Below are 25419 nucleotides of genomic sequence, written 5' to 3' on the forward strand. Positions count from 1 at the left end.
CAAATGAAATGCTGACATATGAAAACGTGTGTGTGTTATCAACACCCGGTCGTGGTTCCTTCTCATGCAGTTGCTGGTTGTGATTTTTAAGACTTTGCTGTTGTTTGCACCCCAAATGGTATGAATACATTCTACTATTAGTCCTTCTGTCTCGCCATGTACGAGCTCTCCACCAGGAAAACTCAGGTCACTTTTTCTAGTGACAACCCTCGTCATCAGATACACGCATCTACAGACAAATAAAACTTTTTTTTTCCCATTTTCCACAGACATGTTCATATATCTTTTATAAAATAAATCTTATATTTCCAAGTATACAATAATAAAATGATGCACTCTGCAGAAAAAAGGTAACAGGAAACTCCATATATACACATAGTATATTATACTATTTTGGCAGACAAGAACATGGACAGTTCAGTATTGTAAACAGCTCTTTACTCTCATTCATGAAGTTTCCATCCGCTCTTCACTTCTTCCGTTCCCTCCTCGCTTCCTCTGTCCCGTTACATTCATAACTCCAAAAAAATTGTGCTTTAAGAAATCTCTTACAACAATCCAAGGGCTCCTTTTTTTTCCTCCTTGGTTAACACTCCATTCTGCTGAGTAGAAGTGCACTGTCTCTGAACAGTAGGTCAATGTCTTAAATGGTCACGTGGCTGGTCGTCCACTCAACTGTTCCGGGGAATGAGAGACTTGGTCAGAGGAATGAAGGGGGGGGGCAACAAACGAATGCATTAAGACAGTAGGTTAATGAGTTTTATGTGAGGGAGTAAAGATTTATACACTGATCATCACCATCAGTGTTTCCACACATTGTCCCTTTCAGCATTTTCCCCAAAAGTTATGTTTTTTGCTGGATGTATTTATATGATGTGTGCACACAATGGCTGCAGCGTCAGATGTGTAGCAGATGTTTAAAAAAAAAAACAGCTTCAGTGCAGCTTCTAAACATTTTAAGACTGAGAAATAATGACAGTAATTTTCCAAACTTCTCTAAACCTTGTGTGATCTGAGCTCGGGTAGGATTTGTGTCCTAGAGTCGTGGTGGCATTTTATTGATGATTACAAGGCAGAAGTCTGAGAGGTTACAGCTGTGCTTGGGATACAGGAATGTAGACGATGGAATGTGGAAAAACACTGGTGTGTGTGTGTGGAGCCATGATGCCAGGATAAAGACACAGAGAGCTTTGGGTTTTGAGCTCAGGAGGCAGGAACAGAGTAGAGGTCTGAAGGTGGATGCCAGGAGAGCACCAGAGCAGGACCTGGGATCTTTAGTTGTCCTCATCAGTGAGCTCCTCCTCCCCGGTGGCCTTCTCGGGAATGGCCTCGAGGCTCCGTCTGCTCTTGGACTCGGAGCCGGAGGAGCCACCTGCTGGTCCGCCTTTACACAGGTTACATGTTAGCGCAGCATAGTGGATCTGCTTGAGGTTCTCCTGGACTTCACTCCTGGCGTGCTTCAGTAGGTCTGCCTGACCCTGAGGGGGTAATTAGAGACCAAAGCGTTACAGCAGTGTAGTACAGGAAACTGAAATCTGGTTCAGCCCCGTTAAGACTGGCACCTTGTAGTAAATATGATGGAAATTATATGTCTCTGTCTTATGTCTGTAATCTCTGAAGAATTTTTACGCAGAAGTCATGATGGTAATCTTACTTGATCGGACCTAGTAATATTTCCAACACGGCACAAGTCTGAATTAAATGTCATCCCATTAATGTAAAGGCCAGAGCAGCTCATGGTTAAATACGCCGAGCGGAATTAAATGCACAGCTTAAGCAGTGGTCATTTAATTACATTTTATGAACAATCAAAAAAAATCAAATCAGTGAATCAGAAAACACCCTAAATGAGCTGATTCAAAGGCAGTCCTTCCCATGTCACATCAGTCAATAAAAATACTTTTCTCCCTCTGGGTGCAGGGCAAGAGTCGATCATTCGACACATCTACAGTGGTCACCAGTGAAGGCTGAAGGCAGAATAAGTTCCAATAACCATCACTAAATCACTTCTTTCCAACTCAGCAGCTCTGCTCTGTCTCTCACAACAACTGCCAAATATCATATCAAAATAAAGGTCCTGCCATGTCTGCGTTGTGGATGGAGGAGTCTGGGTCTGCGAGGACAGGTGTGAAGACTGAAGTGAGCTGTCTCTGAGAGGTCCCATTCTGACTGCCCGCATGCCTTAAGGTAAGAATCGTTATGATGACCTCGACTGGCTTAAGTTAAATGACGATATGTCAAGCTTGGGAGTGTTAATTAACCTGCTAAGGTTGAGTTGTTCTGATTTATTGAATGTTAATCATGACAGTCTGGTCTTTTCCATGGAGTCCAACGTTAACAAGTGTTCCTGTCACTCTAAACGCCACATGCCAAATGAAGCTTCACTCCCTGAGAAGTGTAGCAAGCTAAACACAACAGCAACAGGGCAAAAGTAGTTCACTCAATCTGAGCTTTTGATGTTTTGTATTTTTACACTGAACCAACTTCATTCTGTTGCTTTGTTATCTCAGTGATCAAACAAAGGGTTGCTCAACCAGATTAATTACTAATTAAACAATGAGCTCTGATCACTGCTCCAAAACCAATATGGCAACAAAAACAAACAAAAAGCAATTGCTTACTGTGCTTTTCTTATGGTCAATTTAGACCCGTGCACATTCGCAGGAAAAACTTGCAAACTCAAAATTGAATAACTCAAACCACTGTAGAAAAAGAACAAAAATCCCTCAGGATCAGTTCTTCTCCCTCCTCACCCTCCATCAAGTAAACTCAAGCTGGCCTGTCTGTATTCCCCTGTAGCAGAGACGCTGTAGGCATCAGTCCAAGGATTGGTACGTGATGTCACCGTCACATGGAAGTTGTTGTCGTGGAGACATATCCATGGAGTTAATCCACTGGGTTCTGTGTTGGTTCTTACAGCCAACAACAGAGAAATTGGTGTGTGGGGCTCCTAATGCTACCTTTTACATCTCTGTATTACTGGAGTCGGCATTATAGTGAGGTAAATAGTAGTTAGTGGATGTAACTCCAGTTCTGTGAGTTCCTCTACCTGCATGTTACCACAGCCACAGTAAAGCAATTTATTGCTTTCATTGCTTTTGTAGCAGTAATATAACATTTATTGTAGTGTGAGATTTTCCCTAAATCCTCATTATAAAATTATATGGAAATTCACATTTTAATGCTAATGTTTCAAAAATGTTCTACCCTGGACCCAGTAGCGGCTTACTATCTTTCTCACCTTTTTTCACTCCTGATGAGTTTGCATCCCTGATGAAGCCATAACAAACATGGACGCCTATGCCTGAATGACATGAGGTCATCACTTTCACAGCTAGATGAAGCCATCAATGTCATGTGCTTCATGAATGAAAAGGACTCTGAATAACATGAGTACAGTGAACGAATGAGGCCAAGTCAAACGACAATTCAGTCTGACTTACAGGGTGGTTGCCGGTAATTTATACAAATGAAACCTTACTCATACGGAACTGTTTCGACACAGGATTTACTATTATATACCAGCCACAAAGGATCACAAAGCAGACTTTGTGCATCCCACAAGCCCTCAGTCATTCTGGTTTGTTTTCAAGCCCTCATGTGCACACTTCTCATGACAACTGTGTTTGGAATCTAGTCTGTTGCCCAGACCTAACAGAAGCTGTCATATAACTTGATTAACACTGGTAACATTCCTACAACACCAACTGGAAAAGTCCACAAGCAATACTGCCCACGGCCACTCACCCTGACCTCAGATCATCTGTGTGTGTATCGGAAAGTGAGCAATGTGGCCCAGAAAAATACAGATAACAGTACATGTTGGGGTAGCACAGTGGTCACCAGTGTATTGCCTGTGGTGAATGAAAATCTCACCTTCAGTATGGTGATGTTCCATGTGAAGCTCTCCACCGCTTTGTGCAGCTTCCTGCCCTTCAACCCTTCCTTCACAGCCAAGTTATGGAGGTTCTCGTGAAATTCCATCGCTGAGAGAGACAGACAGATGAGAGCGAGTGTCGAGTCAGTCTTTATGGTTGGAATTCATTTTGGCTTGTGAGACAGAGGAGTAGCTGTGAGGTGACTGGAGTCTGGGAGATGTGACTGGGTGCTAAGCCTATTGTCACTGTGAGGAAACACATTAGAGCGAAGACACTGGCATGCACTGTCAACATTTCACAGTCTGCTCCTGCAGCAGAAGGGTCGAGTATGTGGAAGACAGTACAGAGATCCTCTGGCTGTGGAGTTTTCCTCTCTGCCTACTGTGCATTTGCAGTGTGATAATAGCCAGAAACAGATAGCTTGCTGTAGAAGGTGCACTGCATGTCAGTTCTAAAAGAAGTAGACACCGAGTGGGAACTTCTGAACGAATTAAAGAGACAACCTGAGGATTCGATTTAAGATGTGAAGAAGTCAAACTATACGAGCAACTGCCTCAAAATGCTAATGTTTCTCACCATTTTCTGTTTAGCAGATTCGATTGAGACAAAAGACATTATGATGGTAGAGAAAGTGTGACAAAGTTAATTTATACTCAGCAAGTACCAGCTAACACTGCAAGATACATCCTGTTTCTCTTGGGTCTCCCACTTGCTCTAACAATCCATTCAGTGATACATTAAATGTCAATTGTGTTGTCCAGGAACAGCTTGTTGAGCATGTATGCCGTCCTTCAGCAACACCTTGTTTCAGAGTCATATCCCTGAAATGTTTGTCCTGGAGTGAAATGTTAGCAAGTGGAGGGTAAAGCTAAGTGGCACATCCCAATGAGGTGCTGATGGGATGTCAAAGGACAGCAGTAGGCAAAAAGTGGTGAATTGGTTAAAAAAAAGGAAGAGAAAGCAAAAAGGCAAGATAACTCAAAGGCAGAGAAGAAAACAAAAAGGAGAGCTGAAGGAAGCAGTGAGGCAGGATGAGAGGGAAAATAAAGAGCCCCGGAAACAGAGAGAAAAGCAGAGGAGAGATGCGGTGTAGGCAGACAGACATGACGTTCTTTCACTGTGGATTAGCATCAAGGCATGGAACAGAGGAGGGATTTATCTCCTGAGGAGCATTCCCACCTCCTCTCTTCCTCTCCCTTTCTGAGTCTGAGTAAGGGCATGTTTAATGTTGAGTAGGCTGTACAGTGCAGCACTGACACTGCAGCAACAGGCAACCACGGCCCGTGAGGTAAATAAACCGAACGGAGATGCAGCAGAGTTCTTACTACGCACAAAGCCCACATCTACGTAACACACTTCAGCACTGGAAACTCCTACGGACAACGCACGCGTTTCCTCTTCTCTGGTATCGGCTACAGTCGGTCCTGGCCCCTGTTGGTGCTGTTGCCATGGAAACATGGTGCGCAAGAGAGACCCCCTTCGTGTGAAATCGCTGTAGTAGGTGTGGGGTTGGGCTGTTTTAGAGCCTCCTAGGCGTGAATATAACCTCGAACAGGCACAGTGTACTGACAGATCTGGCACATTTATCATCTTGGAACCTGACATCACACACATGCTTTTTTTCTTTTTTTTTTCCCATTTCCTGTGTTCTAACCAACATGTCAGATTATTTCTTCAATTTTAGGCCGGTACTCTATAACTACAGAGCTGCTGCTGTGCACATGAACCATGACTGTGCTGAAGAAAGTGCACAGCTTCCTCTATCTCTCGCTCTCTCTCTCTCTCTCTCTCTCACACACACACACACACACACACACACACACACACAAGAGGTTGCCTAGCAACATTTTATGGAGTCTGGCAGGCAATAAAGGGGAAGCTCATTCTTAGCGAGGTATTTCAGACGCTGATCTCTGTGAGGCAATGCTGCAAGACAGAAACTGTACAATAAAGGCTGATGCTTGTGCGCCTCATAGCATGAAATAGCTACAGCATGGGGTGGAAGATCAGAGGAGCATGACCTGAATTATTCACTGGATTGATCATTGATAAATCTTTCAAAATTAGAAGATTGTATCCTCTCATACTGTAGAAGAGAGAACACTGAAGGTGATTAATCAATAACAATCACATTAACAGCTGTATCATATTGATTATTTTCATGATTGATTCCATCTGCTGATTAATTTCTCAACCAGCTAACCATTTTGTCGATAATACGTCAAAAGAATGTGAAACAACACTCACAGCCCAATGTGACAGCATCACATTACTTGTTTTGTCTGACAAACCCAAGATATTCAATTTACCATCATATAGCATATATTGCTGAAAAGCAGGAAATGCTCACATTGAGAAGCTACAACCAGCGAATGTTTAGCATCTTTGCTTGAAAACTGACAAACAATTAACTGACTGGTTGAAATTTGTTGACAAATCATAATATATAGCACTTGCCAGGAGAAAATGGAGGTCAGGACAAATAACCTCAAAAACATGAACAATCAAGTATATTCATGCACTGCCCTACAAGCTGAATGATCACAGCTAATCAACATTAAAAAGTATTTTAACTTGTGTAACACTAACTTTGGCTGTTTTTGCTTTGTCCTCTGCAAAATGTTACTGCGGCTCTACTCTGCACGCCATAATTTTTCACTTGGCATTTGAGAACATCTTCTGTACTGATCTTGTTAGTCTGCAGCAGGTTCAGCCATCCAGCTGCCCTGAATGCTAATTGGAACCTAAGTGAGTGTCGGGTTCAGGAAGTGACATCCATGTTTGAGCTGCAAACACCTGACTGTGTTCTCTGACAATGCCTTTGTGTGGGTTTTTCGGAGGGGAAAGGGGGCCCTGTCTGAACTGATGTGATGGATTATTCACAACTTTAATAGCTGTTGCTGCTGGAACGTTCCGCTTGCTGTAAAGGGGGAATTGGGTTTGTACTGACCCAGTTTCTACACAACAGACAAGTGCATGAAACCATGCCACGTGCACATATTGAAATACAAACATGTATTTACACACACACACCACTGGGATAAAATTATGTCACTTCAGGATGGAAAACAAGTCAATGTTCACGTTCATCAGTTTGCCATCTGTTGTGTCCTACTTTGCAATTGTTGGCTGTTGAATTTCTTCCAGCTGATTTTAGATAATCATATATAATGGTGCTTTGAGACCAAAAGCCCCACAAAGCTTCTGTGGAAGCTCTTGGAAAAAAAGGTTTGGACTGCTTGAGTTTTCTCACTGCAGAGTTATTCATTTGACTATTGTTTCATATAAAGAATGATTCACTCTGACAAGGCATTTATCAGTGAGGGCTACGACACAATGTGCAGCACAAAGGATAGTTACATCAGATCCTACTGTGCTTCCAAATGCACAACTCATGAAATGGAGTGTCATCTGCCCTCAGACAGAACCTACTGATAATGAAATGCCATTTTGTAATGATGAGTAAGTAATGAGGTAGAACAAGATCCAATAATGTCTGGCAGACCTCCCCTCCAGGCTAAAATACTTTAAATTATCTCAAAACAGTTACTTAGTCCCACGGAAGATAAGCAACAGGTAGAACAGTAGACAGCAACAGCACAACAGTAGACAATCCATGCTTGTGCATGTGCTCTATGAATCAAACAATGTGTAATATTAATGTGTTGAGCCAACACATTTTTTAGACTGTACATATTATAAATAATTTCTACTAATATTGTAGCTCTGTAAACTGCTGGAAAAACAGCTCTTGAAAATAGCAGGAGTAAAAATGCAGATGAAGGCTGTACAGACTAACAAGGCGATTCTAATTAAAGTACAGAGACACAACTCCCTCATTTTATACAGTAGCCATTTTCACTCTGAAACACACCAAGCCGATCTAAATCTGAGCCGCATAGAAAATGGCCAAAATAAGAGTCCTAGCTGCACAGACATGAGCAGAGACTTCAGGGGATCTTTCTGATGCCAGACAGCTCAAGCACATCTTTATCCCAAAGCCACTGGCTGGTAATTGTTAAGGACTGAAAGGTGGTCAAACTGAAAACAGCAAGGAAAAAAATAACAGCATGAAGCCTTTCATCCACATTCGTTAAAGGACACAGTCCTCCTCTGCGATGTGCCAAGACAATAGAAATTGAATATTTTATAAGTCATCCATCTGGAAACCAATGAAGCTGAAGCTGAGCTGAGCCGTGGTAATGATGGTCCCTCTTTCCTCACTTCCAGCAGGCTTACTCACTGATGAATTTGCCTTCTATTCTACTTAGATAGAGTTCATTGCCAGAAAGTGCTGCATTATGAAGTACATTAATGTCAAAATTGATTTCTTCTCATTTATAGGTTTTATCCATACGTCCGTATCGAATGCAACACTTGTTAGATTTAACAACCGGTGCAGAATAAAGACTGACCTCTGAAAGTGACAGGAACACAGTTAAAAGACAGCAGAGGAAGAGCGCTGTCCTTCCTTTGACAACATCCTATGAATGTATTTTCCCTCTTGAGGACGTGTGTGCATATTCTTGAATCCAGCAAAACCGTCACTGATGAGCTGCCAATCAAACTTTTCTTCCAAGAAAGCCTGAAAGGGCTTATTTTACCCCGGCCATATGAAGTCATTATGTCACCATTTGCTAGAAATCCAGGACTGCACAAACTCATGAAATATACATATGAGGGTCTAACTAGCATGTAGTGTCTGTTGCAGAAGAACTGTAGATAAACTGCAGCTTTGATGTTGTCTGAACCTTGTCCCAAACCTTATAATTAGAATGCAGCACAGAGGCTATTACTGGTGTGAATCAAACACCTGTCTGAACCACCGATTTCAAAGGGAAACAGTGACTGGATCACATACTTAAACATGATTCAAATGCTAATTCCACTTGTGCAAATGAGCAAAGTATAATCAGTTCTTCTGAATTTCCTATTGAATGATCTGTATGATCTGTGTGGCTTCACAGAGACGGTGGGACCATAGGGGAGCATTCAGTAGCTAGCAGAGTGTCAGGAAACTGCCTTTTATGGTTGCTCTCTTTTTGCATCTGAGCATGTCTTACCTGCTTTCTGAGTTTGCAGAATTCTGTCATACACCCCTTCGTAATTCTCTAGCAGGGTCTTGCTGGTCTGGATCACCTGAAAGGAGACAAACACATTGTTCATATTTGCCTTTTTTTCCACATCAGCAAAACTGGCATCCCACAATAAAGCAGGGAGCAGTCTCCGTCTGGTGGCCGGGTGTTTCTATCCAGGGAGGGCTCGGAAAAACAAGCTGTTATTACAGGCACGTCGGTGGGCGTGGTCGCTGAATTGCATTTTTTAAAGCCAAAATTAGAGGGAAGGAGAGACAAGCAATTAGGGTGTTTATTAAAAGTAACATTTTTTTTTCCTTTCAAACAGGAACAGTGTCTTGTCTTCAGGAGAAAAACATAACTGTCCGTCCTCATACTTGGTTCTGGAAGTATCTCTTTCAAAGAACAGGCAGATAATCAAAGTCATACGATGATGAGAGTAAAATGGAAACATGGGAGTCGTTTTGAAGCAGACCACTGCCGTGTTATCTGTGAAACTGCAGCTGTGAAAGATGCTAAGTTTAGCTTCTGTGGTGTTATGCTCAGCTTTAATTGAGTGCGCAAACTCTGCTGACCTGCAGAGTGTTAAAACTCTCCTGGTGGCCATTAAGGCAGACTCAAAGACTTTGGGAATCCATTTACATATTAAATGCCAACACCGCATCTTCCCCTCACCTCTGTAAAAAAAAAACAAAAAAAAAAACAACCTTTGGTTTCCTTGCACAAGGACGGCTGCACAGTGGTGTTTTATGAGGTTAATGATGCATATGTAGGCTCTCACTAAAGGACGTAAATAAGCACGAGTGCTTATTTAAGAGTGAACAGGGTTCCTGACAGACCATCTGGATCTTTCTCTCTGATTATCTTAGTAATAGCTTCATTGGTTCATGTGAAGGAGATGACATATTACAACAAATGTTGCACTGCTTTTGATTTCAATTAGTGCCTGTTGGTTAGAGGGGCCTTTGTGCATGCAGAATTGTGATAATTGACTCCCTAAGTGACTTAAGTGCCCTGCAAGGTTATATCACAAAGCGAGGCTGCCCTGCTCAGCTGCCGAGACAGAAGCCAAGGAAAGAAAAACACCATTTTATTCGAGCTCAGTGTAACAAAGCCACTCGGTGAAAAAAAGAGCAGTGATCAACATCATGTTCCTGAGATCGATCTCTGGAGCATGCCAGCGAGGGAAGAGAGGGTGGGAGTGGGGGATGGTGGGTGTCAGGAACAGCATGAAGGGAAAATAGAAAGAAAAACAGGTGAACAAACGCTGAATTAGTAACACCTTCATAATTTAGTTTCATCAAAGGTAAGGTGTGCTGATATTTTAGATTTTTCTTATTGATAAAAACCAATGAAAAGACCAAAACCAACAATGACTTGATCCTGTTGTTTTTTGTTGTTGTTTGCCTAAAAACTATTAAAAACACATAATTGAAATGGATGACATGTACCTTCATTACCATGAACATGGGCACTGTAGTTTATTTTGAGTCAATCCCACATACACCATCCTGTAGGTGGGAATACTCACAAGCATCAAATGTGCATTATTCCCCAACGCATGTAATGCTTATTCCTGTTTGAGTAACTGGAGATAAAAAGTACAGTGCACAGCTCTGTGAAGAAATTACTGAGCCTTTTACAAAAGTGAAACTACTATACATACATTTGTGACCCATTTCTTCAGATTTATGCCATTAACAGTAACCAATAGACTTGAGTCTGAGTGCCACAGACGGGGTCAGGAAGTCATAAAGTAAAAAAATAAAATCCATACGTTTGTTTGTGAAAATTAATATTGTTGAAAGAGAATTAGTGAGGGATTTTCTGAAGATAGCCTTGAGACTATCTTCAGAAAATCCCCTAATGCAGTCCAACCCCCAATATTGTGTACTGTGTGGGGAAGAGATACAGTTTAACACACCAATGCAGTGAATCACCATGTTCTGTTACAAGCAGTCATGACTAAGTGATTGTGGCTGTTTGTCACTCCGCAGCTGCAGTTGTGGCACTTAGAGCTGTCGCACATGCTGTGATTACTTCCCTGATGGGAGAAGAAATTACCATCCTGGTGGCAGACGCGGCATCTCAAATGTATTTAAAGGCATATTCTAAGGTAAGTGGGTGGACTCTGCCCCATTTGTACACTAAAGACTAAGTGGTACCTTGAGTTCTATTATCATCACCAACATTTAACAAGAGACACAAATGCTCATTTATTTTTAAGGTGATGTTAGCTGAACAACACCATTGTGCATGTAACTTGTAAAAACTAAATGGGAATATCCAAGGAGGGTTGAATCCAGGGCAGCTGGTAAGAGGAAAAGGGGAATACATCTTAAATAATAATACATTGGCCTAATACTTCCTTACAGTTGTAATGATGTGCCAGAGAAAAAATAAAATTGTGTTACTGTTAGCATACAGACTTTGTATTTGTCTTGATTCAGTGTTTCTCAGATGCATTGTGGATTCCTAACTCATCTCTATTTGCAGGCTGTGCCCTAAGTTCATCTGTTGTGAACAAAAACAGAAATCAGACCATGTTATCTAAGACCACAAGCTGGCATCACGCTGAATCTCTCCACCTTTTCCTCAGCACACATATGGGCAGGGATGGAGACCCAGATTCTATTTTTGCCAATTAGGAAGCGAAAGCCTGGTTACTCCCAGTGGTGGTTTTTGACACAGTGCCTGAATTTCTAATTGTACTGTTTCATAAATTATTTACAGCTCTTTAAGTTTGGCTCTCCTCGTTTCATTTATGCCTCTGTACTTGTCAGCTCCCCTTCGGCTGTGCACGTTCCTGCTCCCTGTCTCCTCTGGCACTCTGCTGATGATCAAGGCCTGCAGCCTCAAACCACTTAAGCCCTTGCTCTTAATTTATTCGATTTTGGTCCCCAAACGCACGTCAATTCCTCCTTTCTTCAGTCCAACTCAATTTTCCTGTCGCTCTTTCCATCATGGCCAATTAACTAGCCCTCCACTCCTGAGTCTGAATAGAGCAGAGGGGTCACCTTACTCTGTCTACATATAAGTCTGTACGCATCATCCTCTTTTTCAGAGGTTCATTTTTGATTCCCAAAGGACGAAATGTGCCGTAAAAACTACACTGACCTCCATGGATTGTTTCCATGACAAGTTAAATTACAAATTTATCAAACAAAATATTTAATGTTAAGCTTCCAACACCATGTGTGCCCTCAGCAATGTGTTTTCACTGTACAGTTTGTTCTCCCTTTGTGTATATTGTAAATGTATGACACCAGAAACTGCTGGGCTCACACACCAAAGCGAAACACAGAATCTAATCTTACAGGAAATTATTCAAAGTAGTTGACTTGTTGCTTGTGCCAGTGTACTTTTGCAGGGGATTTCTGCCTCTTGCCTGAAATAATGATGGAAAGTCCACTTGGTCATAATTTGTTGAGAATCATTGTAAGAGAACAGGATGTGTTGATGATAATGGCTTTGTCTGGGAATGGCCTCAATTGCATGTTGTGTAACTTGTGAACATTGATTTTATTACTTAACAGAGCTCTGGCCCCATTACCTAACAAACTCTGTATGTTCCAATTAAGTCCAGTAAAGCTAAGGTATTGATATGATTGCAATCAAAGCTAGTTTCTCTTTCTCTTTCATGGATAGATATATACAGATCGATGGATACCACTGCCACATCCCCCTTAAACTACAGTTCCCATGTTGAGAATGTTCAGCTTTTCTCTGTGCACTGCTGCCCCCACAAGAATCATGAGAAGACAAGAAAGAAAAAGTGCACTTACCTCAAAACATCAGCAGATTGAAATATCTCTGCAGATTTGCTTCTCATATCTTTTGTATTCATTGAGGTTTGTATAACTGTTTTAATTGTGGTAATTTATCTGATTCAGCTGCTTGTATCACATTTGCTTTCATGTGGTATTGCTGTGCAAATAAAGTGAACAAATCTTTCTGACTACTACTCACCATGTCATATGTGGTGACGACTTTCTTGAGGACCTCTGGTAGTAGGCCTTGGGGCTCCAAGTTAGGGTACTGGTCAGTAAGGTTGAACACCAGAAGGGGGCTGTTGTCGGGTCCAGTCAGTCGAGAGGAAAGGGCCAAGATGCACTGCTTCAGGTTAGCCACTGCTGAAAGGCCACACAGCTCTTTAAAGGACACAATAGCATTCTGCAGAGAGAAAAAATAAATTACACCAGGGCTTGCATGCAGGTATACTGGTTTATACTGGCATGCCAAGCAAAAAATATGTCTAAAGACAAACATTACTGAAAGTCTGAAAAGGAACTTAATATTCCATGTTCCTAAAATCTGGCAAGGATCTGCATTGACCGTATAACCACAACCGCACAGAGTAGCACCCTGCAAGAGGATGTGGCTGGAAGCTCACTTAATACCTGTTAGAACTTTTGGCACTTGTTAGCTACTCATAAACACTCAAGCTGTTTGGACAGACACTAGTATCACATGGAGATGGAACAAACACACATCCACACACACAAATCCTAACCTTCCTGTGAAAGGCCAAATTTAAACCCTACGTAAACAACCGGCGGGACAGACTGTGACAGGATGGCCAAGATGTGTTATAGTCTCAAGGCCAGTGTCGTGTTATCACACAATGACTGAAATATAAACAGGGCCACCAAAATACATCCTAATACAATGCCTGGAGAAACACAACACGAGACCAACCACAGTGTTGTGACACTCCAGTACAGCATTTCTCAAAATGTCATGTTTCTTTACAGAGACTTCAAATGAGGACTGAAAACCACAAATATGGCACACATGTGACCATAAAAGACTTTTCGTGCCAACTGTGGTGGTGAAACCTGGGATGACACTGGGTTTGTCTGGACTGAGAGCTCTTAAAAATAGCTAATGCTTTGCTTAAAACATATTAACAGCTTGCCAAAGTCTATATTTGACATCTGTTACAGCTGAAGTGATCTGAACATTGTGAAAAAGATGTCATGCATCCAATGAGTTTGTTATCTTTTCCATTCTACTGTAACCCTTTCCTATGTACACATTAGAATATTTGAGTCTTTATTTCATGGACCCACTATTCAAACAGGAATGTCAATGTTTGACAACATGTCTCCCTGCATCTGTTTAGACTATTGCACAGCACATAACGATTGGATTAAATCTGATTCAGTCAGGCCTGGTGGTTTTGTGTTTCTCTTTCCAGAGTGGGAGCCTTTCTGTTTGATGCTCTAGATCCTTTGTAGTAAATCTGGTTATAATCTATACTTGATTTAGGGTTACATTTCCTTCAGTCTACCTTTTCACAGAAAAACACTCCCATTCTAGAATATGGAAAAAAAGTCATTCAGTTACCACATATATGTATACACACACACACACACACATATTAGTGAAAAGAGTAAGCGTTTAATTGAGTTTATTTTAATTGTCTTACCTGCATGTTTTCTCTGAGGTCTGTTGCCTCCCTCAGTGGCAGCAGGGCTGTTTTGAAGACATCATCCACAGCCTTGATCAATAGCACTCTCATGCTGGCATACTCTCTACTCCTCTTTCCCTTTCGTACAGACAGTCCCCTTTTGTGTGGTTTGCCACCCCCTCTTCGATTGGTTATGGCCACATGAACAAACAACCAGGTATGTGGCAGAACCTCTCCTGTCAGAGACTGTAGCGGTACATGGCGAAAACCTGGCTGGAGACACTCAAAGGGGATTGTGTATTGGCCGATAAATTCATCACCAATATAGTCATCGTCTAGCACCACAAAGCGCACCATTGCGAGCTCGGGGAGATTTATCTGAAACTCAAAGCTCTCATCAAACAGAGGATTGTCTCCATTCTGGTTGACCGTTTTAGTCCTTTGTTCAGCGCAGTCAGCAGGAATACCGTGTATTTCCACGTACACATAGGGGTCTACTACGTCTCCCTTGGCACCTGAGCCTTTGGGTTTTGGGAAGTTTTGTCCACTGATGATCTTGATGTGCAAGAGCTGTGGAGAAACACCAGGCACAGAATCTTTAGTGTTGGCACTAAAATATGAAACCTGCTCCCTCATGATCGCTGGACGTAGCACATAGCCGCAGTTCCCATTCTGACGGAACCAGCCGATGTTCAAATCCATCATCAGGCCAGGAGTCTGGTAGTTCATTGCCACAATCTGGCAACCACACTTCCAGAAATCTTGTGGATTCATGTTGCTGGAGTCAATCCGCATGGGGCTAGGGTAGACCCGTGCTAGGAACTTCTTGTTGTAGTTAACAAAGTCACCTGGGAAGTCACTGGCACAGCGACTGGCAAAAACCTCATTGAAAGAGCAGAGTTCCCATTGCTTCTGGCTCTGGAAAGATGTTGGGAAATCTTTGAACTCCACAGACTTGCACAAGGTCACCAGATCAGAGAGGTCCTTCGACAGCTGGAATTTCTTGGGTGCAATAGTCTGTTGTTCCGCAGACTCGATGCTCATCCTTTGAGACATTTCTGCCCCCTCATCCTCATCTGTCACCTCACCTTCTGAAGCAGTGCAGTTCGTGCTCAGTTTCTTACCCTTAAGAAGGATCTTTCCCTTCAATTCAAAGGGAGAGGGGAGGTAGCAGTCCTCAGGTTTTGGAGGATCTAGTTGGATCTTGTCTCCAAGGATCTTCTTTAGGTGCTGAAACATGACTCTCTGCTGTTTTAAGGAGCAATGGTTTTCTAAACACAGGATCATCGGAAACTCGGATGCAACAAAGGCGTACTTGTTGATGACGTCAATGACGCTGCGAAAAACAATCTGTGATGTCATCGTGTGACCAGTGTAGATAACAGGTTCGTTATCAGGTCCATCCCACACATCAAGCTCTACACTGCGGCAGCCCATCTTGAGGGCACGGATGTACCCCGTCACATCAGAGGGACCTCGGAACTGATCTTCAATCAGATATGTGTTGTGGGATGCATTGATGTAATAGTGGGACAAGGGTTGGTTCATATCTTGGCATACAGTTTTTTGTTCCGGGTCAAATATATGGCACTCTGGAGACATAAGATAGTTGGTGAACCCATCAAGAGAAAGCCAACCTTTGAGCTGGCCCTCTTTAGATGGTTCATATTTCTGAATGACCTCTAAGCTGGTGTCTTCACTGACTTGTGCCATACCCTGCTCTGCCTCCAGAAATATCATCAAGTCCTTGGTGTCCAGAAATTCTTTGTTACTGGAGAACTGAACAAAGAGAAAATAAATTTCTGGTCTGGTACATAGATCATGAAAGACTTCAATGAACTCCTCTTTTGTCACATCAGAGCCTACTTTGTCCTTAGCTTTGTGAAGCTCCTTGAACTTCAGCTCTATCTTTACATTTTTAAGTCCTGGATTCAACTTTTTGACTAGCTGCACAGCAGCACATATTGTTATTTGTTTGCTGTTGTTACTGTCTGCCTCATCAAAAAGTTCACCTAGCCAAGATGAGCGCATGTTATTTTGACTGCTCTCTATCATATTCAAGGTATGTTTCCCATAGGAGATCAGGTACCTCAGCCCTGTAACCCATATGTTGGCTACATCTGCAGTGTTTGCCACCAAATCCAGGGACTCATAGTTCTCACCAAAGATGATTGAGAAAGCACAGTCCTCCGATATCTGATCATAGGTTCCGTTAGTTCTAAAAGTGTCTGTATTTTTCCCCGTACGAACTTCCTTGATGGATTTAACATCAATTTTGGCCTTTTCTGATTCCTTCTTTGACGGCTCCCATCTCAACGACTGCATGTCGGCATCGAGGAGAAAGTAACGATGGTAAATGCGAGAATTGGATCGCACTTTCTTCAGCTCAGTGCCATCCACCATTGCACTAATACAGTCACTTGCACTGCTGATTTTCTTCTCAGTGGGCATGCTGCTGAATGACACTGTCTTCTTTCTTTCTTTACGTTGTCTTGAGCCATCCTGCAGAGAAACGGAACATAATGTATAATTAAAAATCTGAGGTGATAAAGTCATACGATACATAAAACAAACACTATTTCATCTTAAAGGAATATAATGTATATCTGTTGCTATAGCTATATAGCCACACAGTTTTCCAGCTTTTCTGAAAAGTTGGGAATTTAAAGACAGAAGGGTTTCGCCCAAAAATGCTTTGTTTTCCATCTTGACAAATCAATCATGTCTAAAAAGAGTAATATTTGGTACACCTTATCTTTCACAGCTGAAGAGAAACAAAAGTGTGACCAGCTTAGTTTAAAAAAGAACTATGTACATTTTCTCAACTACCATACTTAAGCACAAATTTGAGGTATTTCTGCTTCAATATTTACAATATATGCTTGTTTATACATGTAATCCATGAAGTTTATTTCACAGCTATAGTTACTACTTACTACTCAGATCAAGGTTTTATATGTAAACAAGAGGATCAGTTAAGGAAATATGCATCGTGAAGGATTTAACTACCTAACAAGATATACATTTGTTAAAATGACTTTCAAATGTAGGACTTCTACTCAACCAACTTACTATTTTATCATTGTGGTACTGATACTTTTACTGAAGTAGAATATCTCAGTACTTCTAACACCACTCCATATAATAACCCTTACTTTTCATTAATACTCATACACAGCTCTGCCTATATTTTCCTTATGAATAGGAGGACACTCATTAGTTTTAATTCATGACAGAACAAAATGTGTTCCATGTGATCTAGTGTGATCACCACAAGTTATTTTTTCTTTACCAAATTTCTGCATAAATGGATATGGCCTTCAGCAAAAGACCAGATTTCACTTCACTATTTTAAGTCTGACAAATGTATTTGGTAGTAGGATTCAGGATTAAATATTCTGCAATCAAGTCAAACTCTGGCAAATAAAGTAAATATCCACCTTACAGAACAATACAGCAGAACACAACATGCTGCCTGCTCTGATACTGTTTTAATGTCATGTCATGGCCTTCCTTCCTGGTCCCTCATTCTTTCCTCTGAACGTTTTTGGAGCAGAATCACAGCAGCAACTTTGTTGGGTGACTTAAGGTACCTGTCACTGTGTATTATGGAGTTACAACAGGAAATCTCCCTCAGGAGAGTATCGCCCACACAAAATCCAGTCATCTTCAGCAGCCACATTCCTGACATTTTAAATGAACCCTGCTCTTTCCGCTGAAGCAGGTTCCTTCAGCACAAGGACATCATTTTAGATTTAGGTTTATTCAAACTAATTTCACAAATTTAGCACCAGCCAAACCCACACTTTTGTTAATCTTCATGTGGCAGGTCAATAGTACCACTGTATACAAAAGCAATTTATCATTTTGCCAACTACATGATGTTGCCTAGCTAAGAATTCACTAAAAATACACTTAATTAGTTTAATAAAATGCTCAAAACATTCATAGTCTTATGTAATCAGGCTGAGATGTACATATGTGGCATACTGAATGAACCTGTAGTCATATACATTACTGTGTCAAGGAAAGATGGGTGAAGTCAGAAAATCTAATGCAAAAACTAAGAATGATGTTTGTGATCTACATGCATATATATCTGCATGTCTGTGTCATACAGGAGCTATTACACATCCGCCCTCATCTTCCTACATGTACTTGTACCTATTCAACTGACAATTTATAGTAATAAATCTTGACAAAGATACATGAGTGTAGCTGTCATTTTTCGCAGTAACGCTTTTTTTTGGAGCACTTCTTTTTGTCTACTGTCTGTCTTCTTACCATTTCCCCTACAGTCTCACCACACAACCATGGCTCAGCAGTTGCTGGTAGAGATACATTGGGATTATGGATGTTACATCATGTATATACATATTTGAAACTGGAAAGGTAGCAAAAGCAATGGGCACTGACATCGACTGGCACTGACTCACAGTGCAGCCTGCTGCTGACAGCACCGTCTCAGTCAGATTGTTTGTACAATGAAGACATAGATGAAATACAACAATAAAACTAAATGGATATGAACAGAGGAGGGCAGAAGCCAAGGAGACTTAAACAAAGCCCTACCCAAGATGCAAAACATCAAAAACTATCTAGTGAAAAAATAAACATTTTATCAAACAGAACCAAAGAAGTCTGTCAGTGGCCAAGAAATGTAATAATTTTTCGAAATGAATTAATCATAAGATATCCCATCTGTGTGTTGGAGTGTTGCACAACACACAGACCTGCACGTTTATTAATTGGTAGAATCGTACAACTTCTCATATATTGACCATGTAAAGGAAAATGTAAACATAATAATCACATTCTTTTACACTGTGTGCTCTTAAGGAGAGTTCTAAAGGGGGCCTTAAAACCTAAACGCATGACTGCAGATAATCCTTATGATCTGGGCAAGAATGTGGACTTGTCTTCATGTTAACCTTGAGTTACAGTCACATCTTATTGAAATGTTTCTGTTTCATGCTGTAATGCCAGGGCTGCCCTGCCAGGCATTCTGCTCAGGATTTCCTTCTGCTTCCTTTACCAAAACTAGAAAACAATGCTGCGCACACCCATCTCTGTCTTAGCATTTGTTATTATTTCCTGAGGAGACCATTTCTTATGCAACGGTCCCATTTGTGCCTCTGGTGGAAGTCAGATGGCCCAGGGTGTTTTCTTTTACAGTAAATAGTTTTATTAGTCCTTAAATGGTACTAAAAAGATGAGCTCATCATCATCAGATTGTGTATTTATAGTTCTATCAGATATCTGCTTTATAGAGTGCATGTTCTTCTAGACATAAATACCACTCATCTCTGTTAATCTTGGCTCAGCAATAAAATCTATCTTCAAAGAGAACTACTATTAAAATTTCCTTATTAGCCAGAACAAAGCATGGCAACAAAAAATGCTTTAAAATGGGAGTACCTGAAATGTCCAAGTACTAGCAGAGCAGCCTCAATTAAGACCTTTCCCTTTCTCCAAAGACCAAGGCTGCTGTGTTTAACAAAAATAGGACGGACTGAACTATGAACCTTTACTGGTGATCATCAAGTCACCTGTATAGTTTTGAGTGTATACAAATTTCACATGGTTATGGTTAGTTATGAACGTGTGAGCTGGAAAGTACTTATCAAAAGCCAGCATGTACAGTGCCAGAAAGTGCAGTACCACAGAGTACATGCTCAGTCACTGGTATTGATCAACAACCTTATCCAATCCCCACTTCATGTGTAAAGATCATTTTGTGTGAATCAGTGCTGTCACTGAAGAGACGGTGCCTTTTCAGTGGTTAACATCCACAACACACCATACAATGCTGTCACTCATCACTTCTCTGAAACCTGTGAAAATGTATTTTTTCAGACAATGTCAGGGGAATCAAGGTTAAAGTTTCTTTCATTTTTTTCATAACTATGGCTTAACAGTGTTCATTATCCACTACTGGGTTTCTTTTTCTTTTTTGCTATGTTCAGAGAAGAAAACCCCTGGTACATTATGAAAGCTAGTCAGTAGAACATAAAAAAAGATAATGGATGTTTTCATGGTGTTTCATAATAAAGAGATAATAACAAGGCTAATCCCATCAGGCTCACCTTGACAGGGGAAATTACTTTTATGCCTTCATATACCATTTCAATATGTGTTTAGTGTTTGAGAGTGTGTGCTGAGGGAGTGAGTGAAGGAGACAGAATAAGTCAGAGAGAGGCAAACACAGGATGAGACAATGAGAGAGCAAGTGAATAAGAAAGATGGGGTATATCTGACTGCTCACAAATCCCATAGGAACCCGAATCCCCTAATGGGCTGAATGCTGCATTTCTTTCTGGCTCAGCGGGCAGTTATGAACATTCTGTACAACTGAGGACATGGCAGGGGACCGATTATTCTCTGCTCCACTGTTCTACCTACATGCCTAACAACAATGTGAATCACCTTCAGTTTCCAACAGCACAAATATATTAAATGTACAGAATGTCACCGGAATACAAATGTAATAAATCAACCAGACAGGGACAAATGCTGCCTTTTGTTAGCCTAAAATACATCTCTATTGGTTAAATTGTACAGGTACTAATGATGTTTATGAAGACTTCTCCTCAGTGATCGACTATTAGGGCCTGTTTATGATTACATCATGAAATGTCTATGCTTCAAAATGACAAGTTAAATTTTGACACCCTGCACATTTTCTTTTTGAAACTGGAAACAAGTTATTATTTTATTTATGTCCTGTGCCACTATGTAAACACTCATTATTGTTATAATTATGAATGTTTGTTGTATAATCATACTTAATTTTTCACACAGCCACAGTCAGATACTGAATAATTTCCTTACTCTGGATTAGACCCCATTAGACCCTGTATTTAAGTTCAATTTAATAAGTCCTCCACTTCTTTCTACGACTGGGTGATAATTCAGCCTTACTGTCGCTCCATTCAGTCATAATAAAATCTCATACTGACACAGTATATCGTGGTTTACAAATACTCGTACATGTGTCAAAATAAAACTAAAACATACATATGTGTCACAGTATGCAATCTTAAATTCTTAAAAAAAAAACGCACTACAGGTTTGGGAGTCATGCACAAGTGCATTTCTGTTAGCTCATATTTTGTCTGAAAAAGTAAAACTAACTAAAAGCCCAATTATTCAGTGAAGATCTTAAAGTGAGCTAAGAAAAACAAAATGCAATATAAAAATATATATCTTCACTATTTAACTACTCACATAACATGAACACGAACATTAATATTATGCTTAAATCCCATATTTCTACGAGTCAGACTGAGTATTAAGGATAAAAGATTAAATGTCTTAAAATCAAGCTTTTTACTCATACCCCTGTTTCAGTCCAACAAATTGAAATCTCTCCGGTCATAATGTCTAGTGAAAATAATTCCAGAGTTAAATGTGAAATATTCTGGCTCTACATGCAGTTTCCCCCGCTGCTTCTCTGATGTCTGCCCTCCCGCAGCCTCTGCAATATTTTAATCTAATGGGTGAATTAGGGGGGTTTATTTTGACCAAACCAGACTTGGTGGTTAACTGTTGAAACAGTGTAAAGATGAATCAATACATATTTAGTGCTTTGTTTTTTATTGGGTTTTTTGTACTTTGTTTCTGTCAACTGAATGAAGTGTGATTTACGATGATAAAATTGCTGTTTCTGTAAATGGAGTCTGGTGGCTTTGGCGAGAACAACATAACGGCTGTTTCTGGTAAAACAAATCTTACACTTTAACAAAAAGGTCTATCTCTGTAGGGATCCTTTTCATAATGTTGTCAGACACTTGGAATAACAGTCTAAGCCTGTCAGTGGCGAAAACAAAACCATTTTCATGGATGTACATTCACGATAGGCAAACGCCCAGAGGGATTACATTGCAGCCGGTTTTGCGGCTGCTGGCTGCAGCGCTCTCACGCAATACTGTATCAGTTTCAAAAACTGTTGTCCCTATTACTCACTTAGACACAAAAACATGGGAAAGAGGGTCCACAAAAACCGAAAATATTTGACTGGTGTATCTCTTTAGGAACCCCATTAACTTCCACAGAGTCCCGGACTGATATTTACCAGGACACACTGACCAGAACAGAAACCCTGATCTGTTGCATCGAACTAAGCACCTCTAAATTTTTAATTTTTAAAGTTGCATCGTCAAATAACAAGACTGTGTTAACACTGCCTGAAATGTTCAACAATGTATGAAGTATGAGTATGTATAGGTAACACAGTGACAGAAAATGCTTTGGAGGAAAAACACTAACTAGAACAAAATGAGCCACAAAGAGACTCTACTGTATTATAGTGTAAAGATAATTAAAGCCAGTTCTGATTAAAACGGTGCACTGTTTTGTATCTTTTAAGAAATTGTGATGACACTTTGCACACCCTGCAGCGAAATATACCAAACATTAAATGTACCTTTACACATACATTTGTTGGGATTGATTATTTTTGGATAAATGTGGTGAAACCTCTGTATGTGTATGAATTTTAATTTGAATATGTAAATGAGAAAATAATGCTTATTTTAATCAAGGCCAAAGAACAACAGGACCATACAAGTAACAAGAAAGTAAACTCTACATAATACTCACCATAGGTATTCAGCATTAGTCTAAAGCCTAACAAATATTCTATTAGAGAGCTTGTCATTTTATTAAAATAGCATATGAAGACTTTTTGTTCTCTAGCTGCTCTGAAGTCGAATCCCAGAGGAGTTCAAACCTGGTAAAGGCCCAGCTGCTTCTGTTCTGTACCATATGATATCAGTCGGTCAAATGAAGTGTGAAGAAGGCAACTACCCTGGGAGTTAACTTTTTAAAGCTCTACCATTTCCTCAGTAAATATAAATGAGAGCTACATGTCTATTTCTGGAAGAGTTCAATGTGGGCTGACATCAAAAAGTGGACCTCAATTTATAATCCATTGCCCTCAGTTTTTATGTTACATCCTTTTGGTTTTGTTAACTGATTTTCATCTTTTATTTCTTATTTGTATTCTTGACACTGGTTTGTTGGTTACTATTTTGTATATTTGTCTTGTCAGTATTCAGATCATGTGTTTGTGAATTTGAGGGGTTGTGGCTGATGTAATATATAGCTGACAAATGGTCTACCAGGCAGAGCTGCATCAAAAGAATACCTGCCCTCAGTCACTAGATGGTCAGATGTCTTAGGAGCACATTGTCTACTGAATAACACTGGTGGGTGCAAGAACACAAGTGACAACTCAAATTAGCATAAGCAGTTAAGAGAGACAGTTAAAAAGCGGGTTTTCCATATGGTCCAGAAAGGTCTCATTTCTCAGTATGAATAACTTTTTCCTGAAGGTAGGAACCAAAGACTTCACTGAAAGCACTGAAAAAATAAAATGTTTCCCCGAAAATGTAAGCATTGCTCTTTTATCTGTGGCAGTATTTCAGTTCTGAAAAAGGAAAATATACCATTAACCAGAGAAAAATTGCCTTAGGTGTTCTCAGTTAATTGTTCACCACCATGTTCTTCCAAACTGTTCTCTATGGACCTGTTCCAGGACTTACATCATCAGCTCTTTTTTGGCTCTAGGCTTTGGAAGAGAGCCTCTCATGTTCTCAAATATTGATTGAGCCATTAGCCACAGTTACAATAAGTTCATTTGTTAATTCACTAATATTTATAAGTACCTTTACACAGTGTTGATACAGCATAGTAAATACCTTCTCTGACACTAAAGTCAAACTTTTCATGTTATTACAAGGGCAGTTGATGAAATTGCACAACACACTCCCTGACACAAACAGGTTGCTTCTACTCTTCACAAAAATATTAATTTGATATGTTTCTTTCAAATACTGGACAGGGAAAACAAAAAATACAACTAACAGAAATTTGTCTGGCAATAAGACAGATGACTGAGTGAACGTATTAAACAATGCATTGCTGAGCACGACCCTCTTCTTTATACTTAGAAATTGAAAAGTCTGCCAGAATGCTGAATTCATCTGCCGTCACATAAGACTGACCTAATAGAAAGTTAGCAAGCATGTGATTGCAATTCAGTTTTGCAGTCAACCTTCAAGTATTAATCCTGGATGTCAAACCTTCCTAGTTCCCATTCTGGGTTCAACCACCACGAATAAACCTCAACCTGCGACAGTTTCTGCTTAAGTGTGGAGCTGTTGAGAGGACTGTTATTAGTATGTCGGTGAACCTCACACTATCAAACCACAAAACCAAGCAGCACCTTTTTGCATGCCACAGTCCCACCTGTAGCCTAATAGCTACCACCTTAGCTTCATGTTAAGCAACAATAACCGTGAGTTGTCTACTGCTGCACCTGAGAATGCTGGCATATGTAGAACTGAGTAGTAATAGAACAGCATTGAAACAAGAAAATATGCCTCAGACATCTAGCATTGCTTCTACATTTTTTCACTTGTCTAAAACATTTCTGATTTACATTTCTGATTTCTTGACCTGGTATGTGCTCTCTCAAACATGAAGCTCTGCGAATGGAGCCTTGCTGGGAACTGCCAGGTCATGGTTTGTCACTAAGGGTGATCAGGATTTGCTATTAGATCCCTGACACTATGAAACTCTCTGCCAAATCTCTAGCTTCTTTTAAACCTCTTCTTAAAATGTTTCTGTTCTGTTTTATTTATACAGTTTTTTTCCAATTTACTTGATCTTATTCATTTTATTTCATTGTCTTTACTTCCTATGTGCTCATGTCCTTGGCCTTAGCCTTTTTCTCATTTTATCCGACTCCTTTTATCTGGTTTTATGTTTTCTTTTGTAAAGCTCTTCGTAATTTTATTAAGAAAAGTGCTACATAAATAAAGTTTATCATCATTGTTAAGAACAGCATCACTATTAACTGATGAGTAATGCAGTGTAACAGCTCTGAAGCACAGTGTACACCACATTATTGTTCAATCAGGTCAGACTTGGAAGCATTTATACATTATTCAAGTCAGGTCAACACTGCAATTGCTAAAAAATGATCTTATTCAAATTCTGATCAGAACTCAACCAGGGAATGATCAAGCAAAACTGTCAAGTCACAGTT

The 25419-nt window shown here is 40.3% G+C and overlaps 1 protein-coding gene across 1 annotated transcript in view; it reads right to left on the bottom strand.

Annotated features, from left to right (window-relative positions):
- Nucleotides 1-270: 270 nt before the first annotated feature.
- LOC121610301 (inactive phospholipase C-like protein 2) overlaps nt 271-25419 on the bottom strand; it is a 35101-nt gene continuing 9952 nt past the window's right edge. Inside the window, exons 3-7 of the mRNA XM_041942334.1 lie at nt 14385-16868; nt 12923-13126; nt 8942-9017; nt 3877-3986; nt 271-1478 (exon numbers count right to left, since the gene is read on the bottom strand). Coding sequence (XP_041798268.1) covers nt 1275-1478; nt 3877-3986; nt 8942-9017; nt 12923-13126; nt 14385-16868 — 3078 coding nt within the window. The 3' untranslated portion in view covers nt 271-1274. The remainder of the gene's footprint in view (nt 1479-3876; nt 3987-8941; nt 9018-12922; nt 13127-14384; nt 16869-25419) is intronic.

This window comes from Chelmon rostratus, chromosome 8 (genome assembly GCF_017976325.1).
Source record: "Chelmon rostratus isolate fCheRos1 chromosome 8, fCheRos1.pri, whole genome shotgun sequence".
NCBI lineage: Eukaryota > Metazoa > Chordata > Actinopteri > Chaetodontiformes > Chaetodontidae > Chelmon > Chelmon rostratus.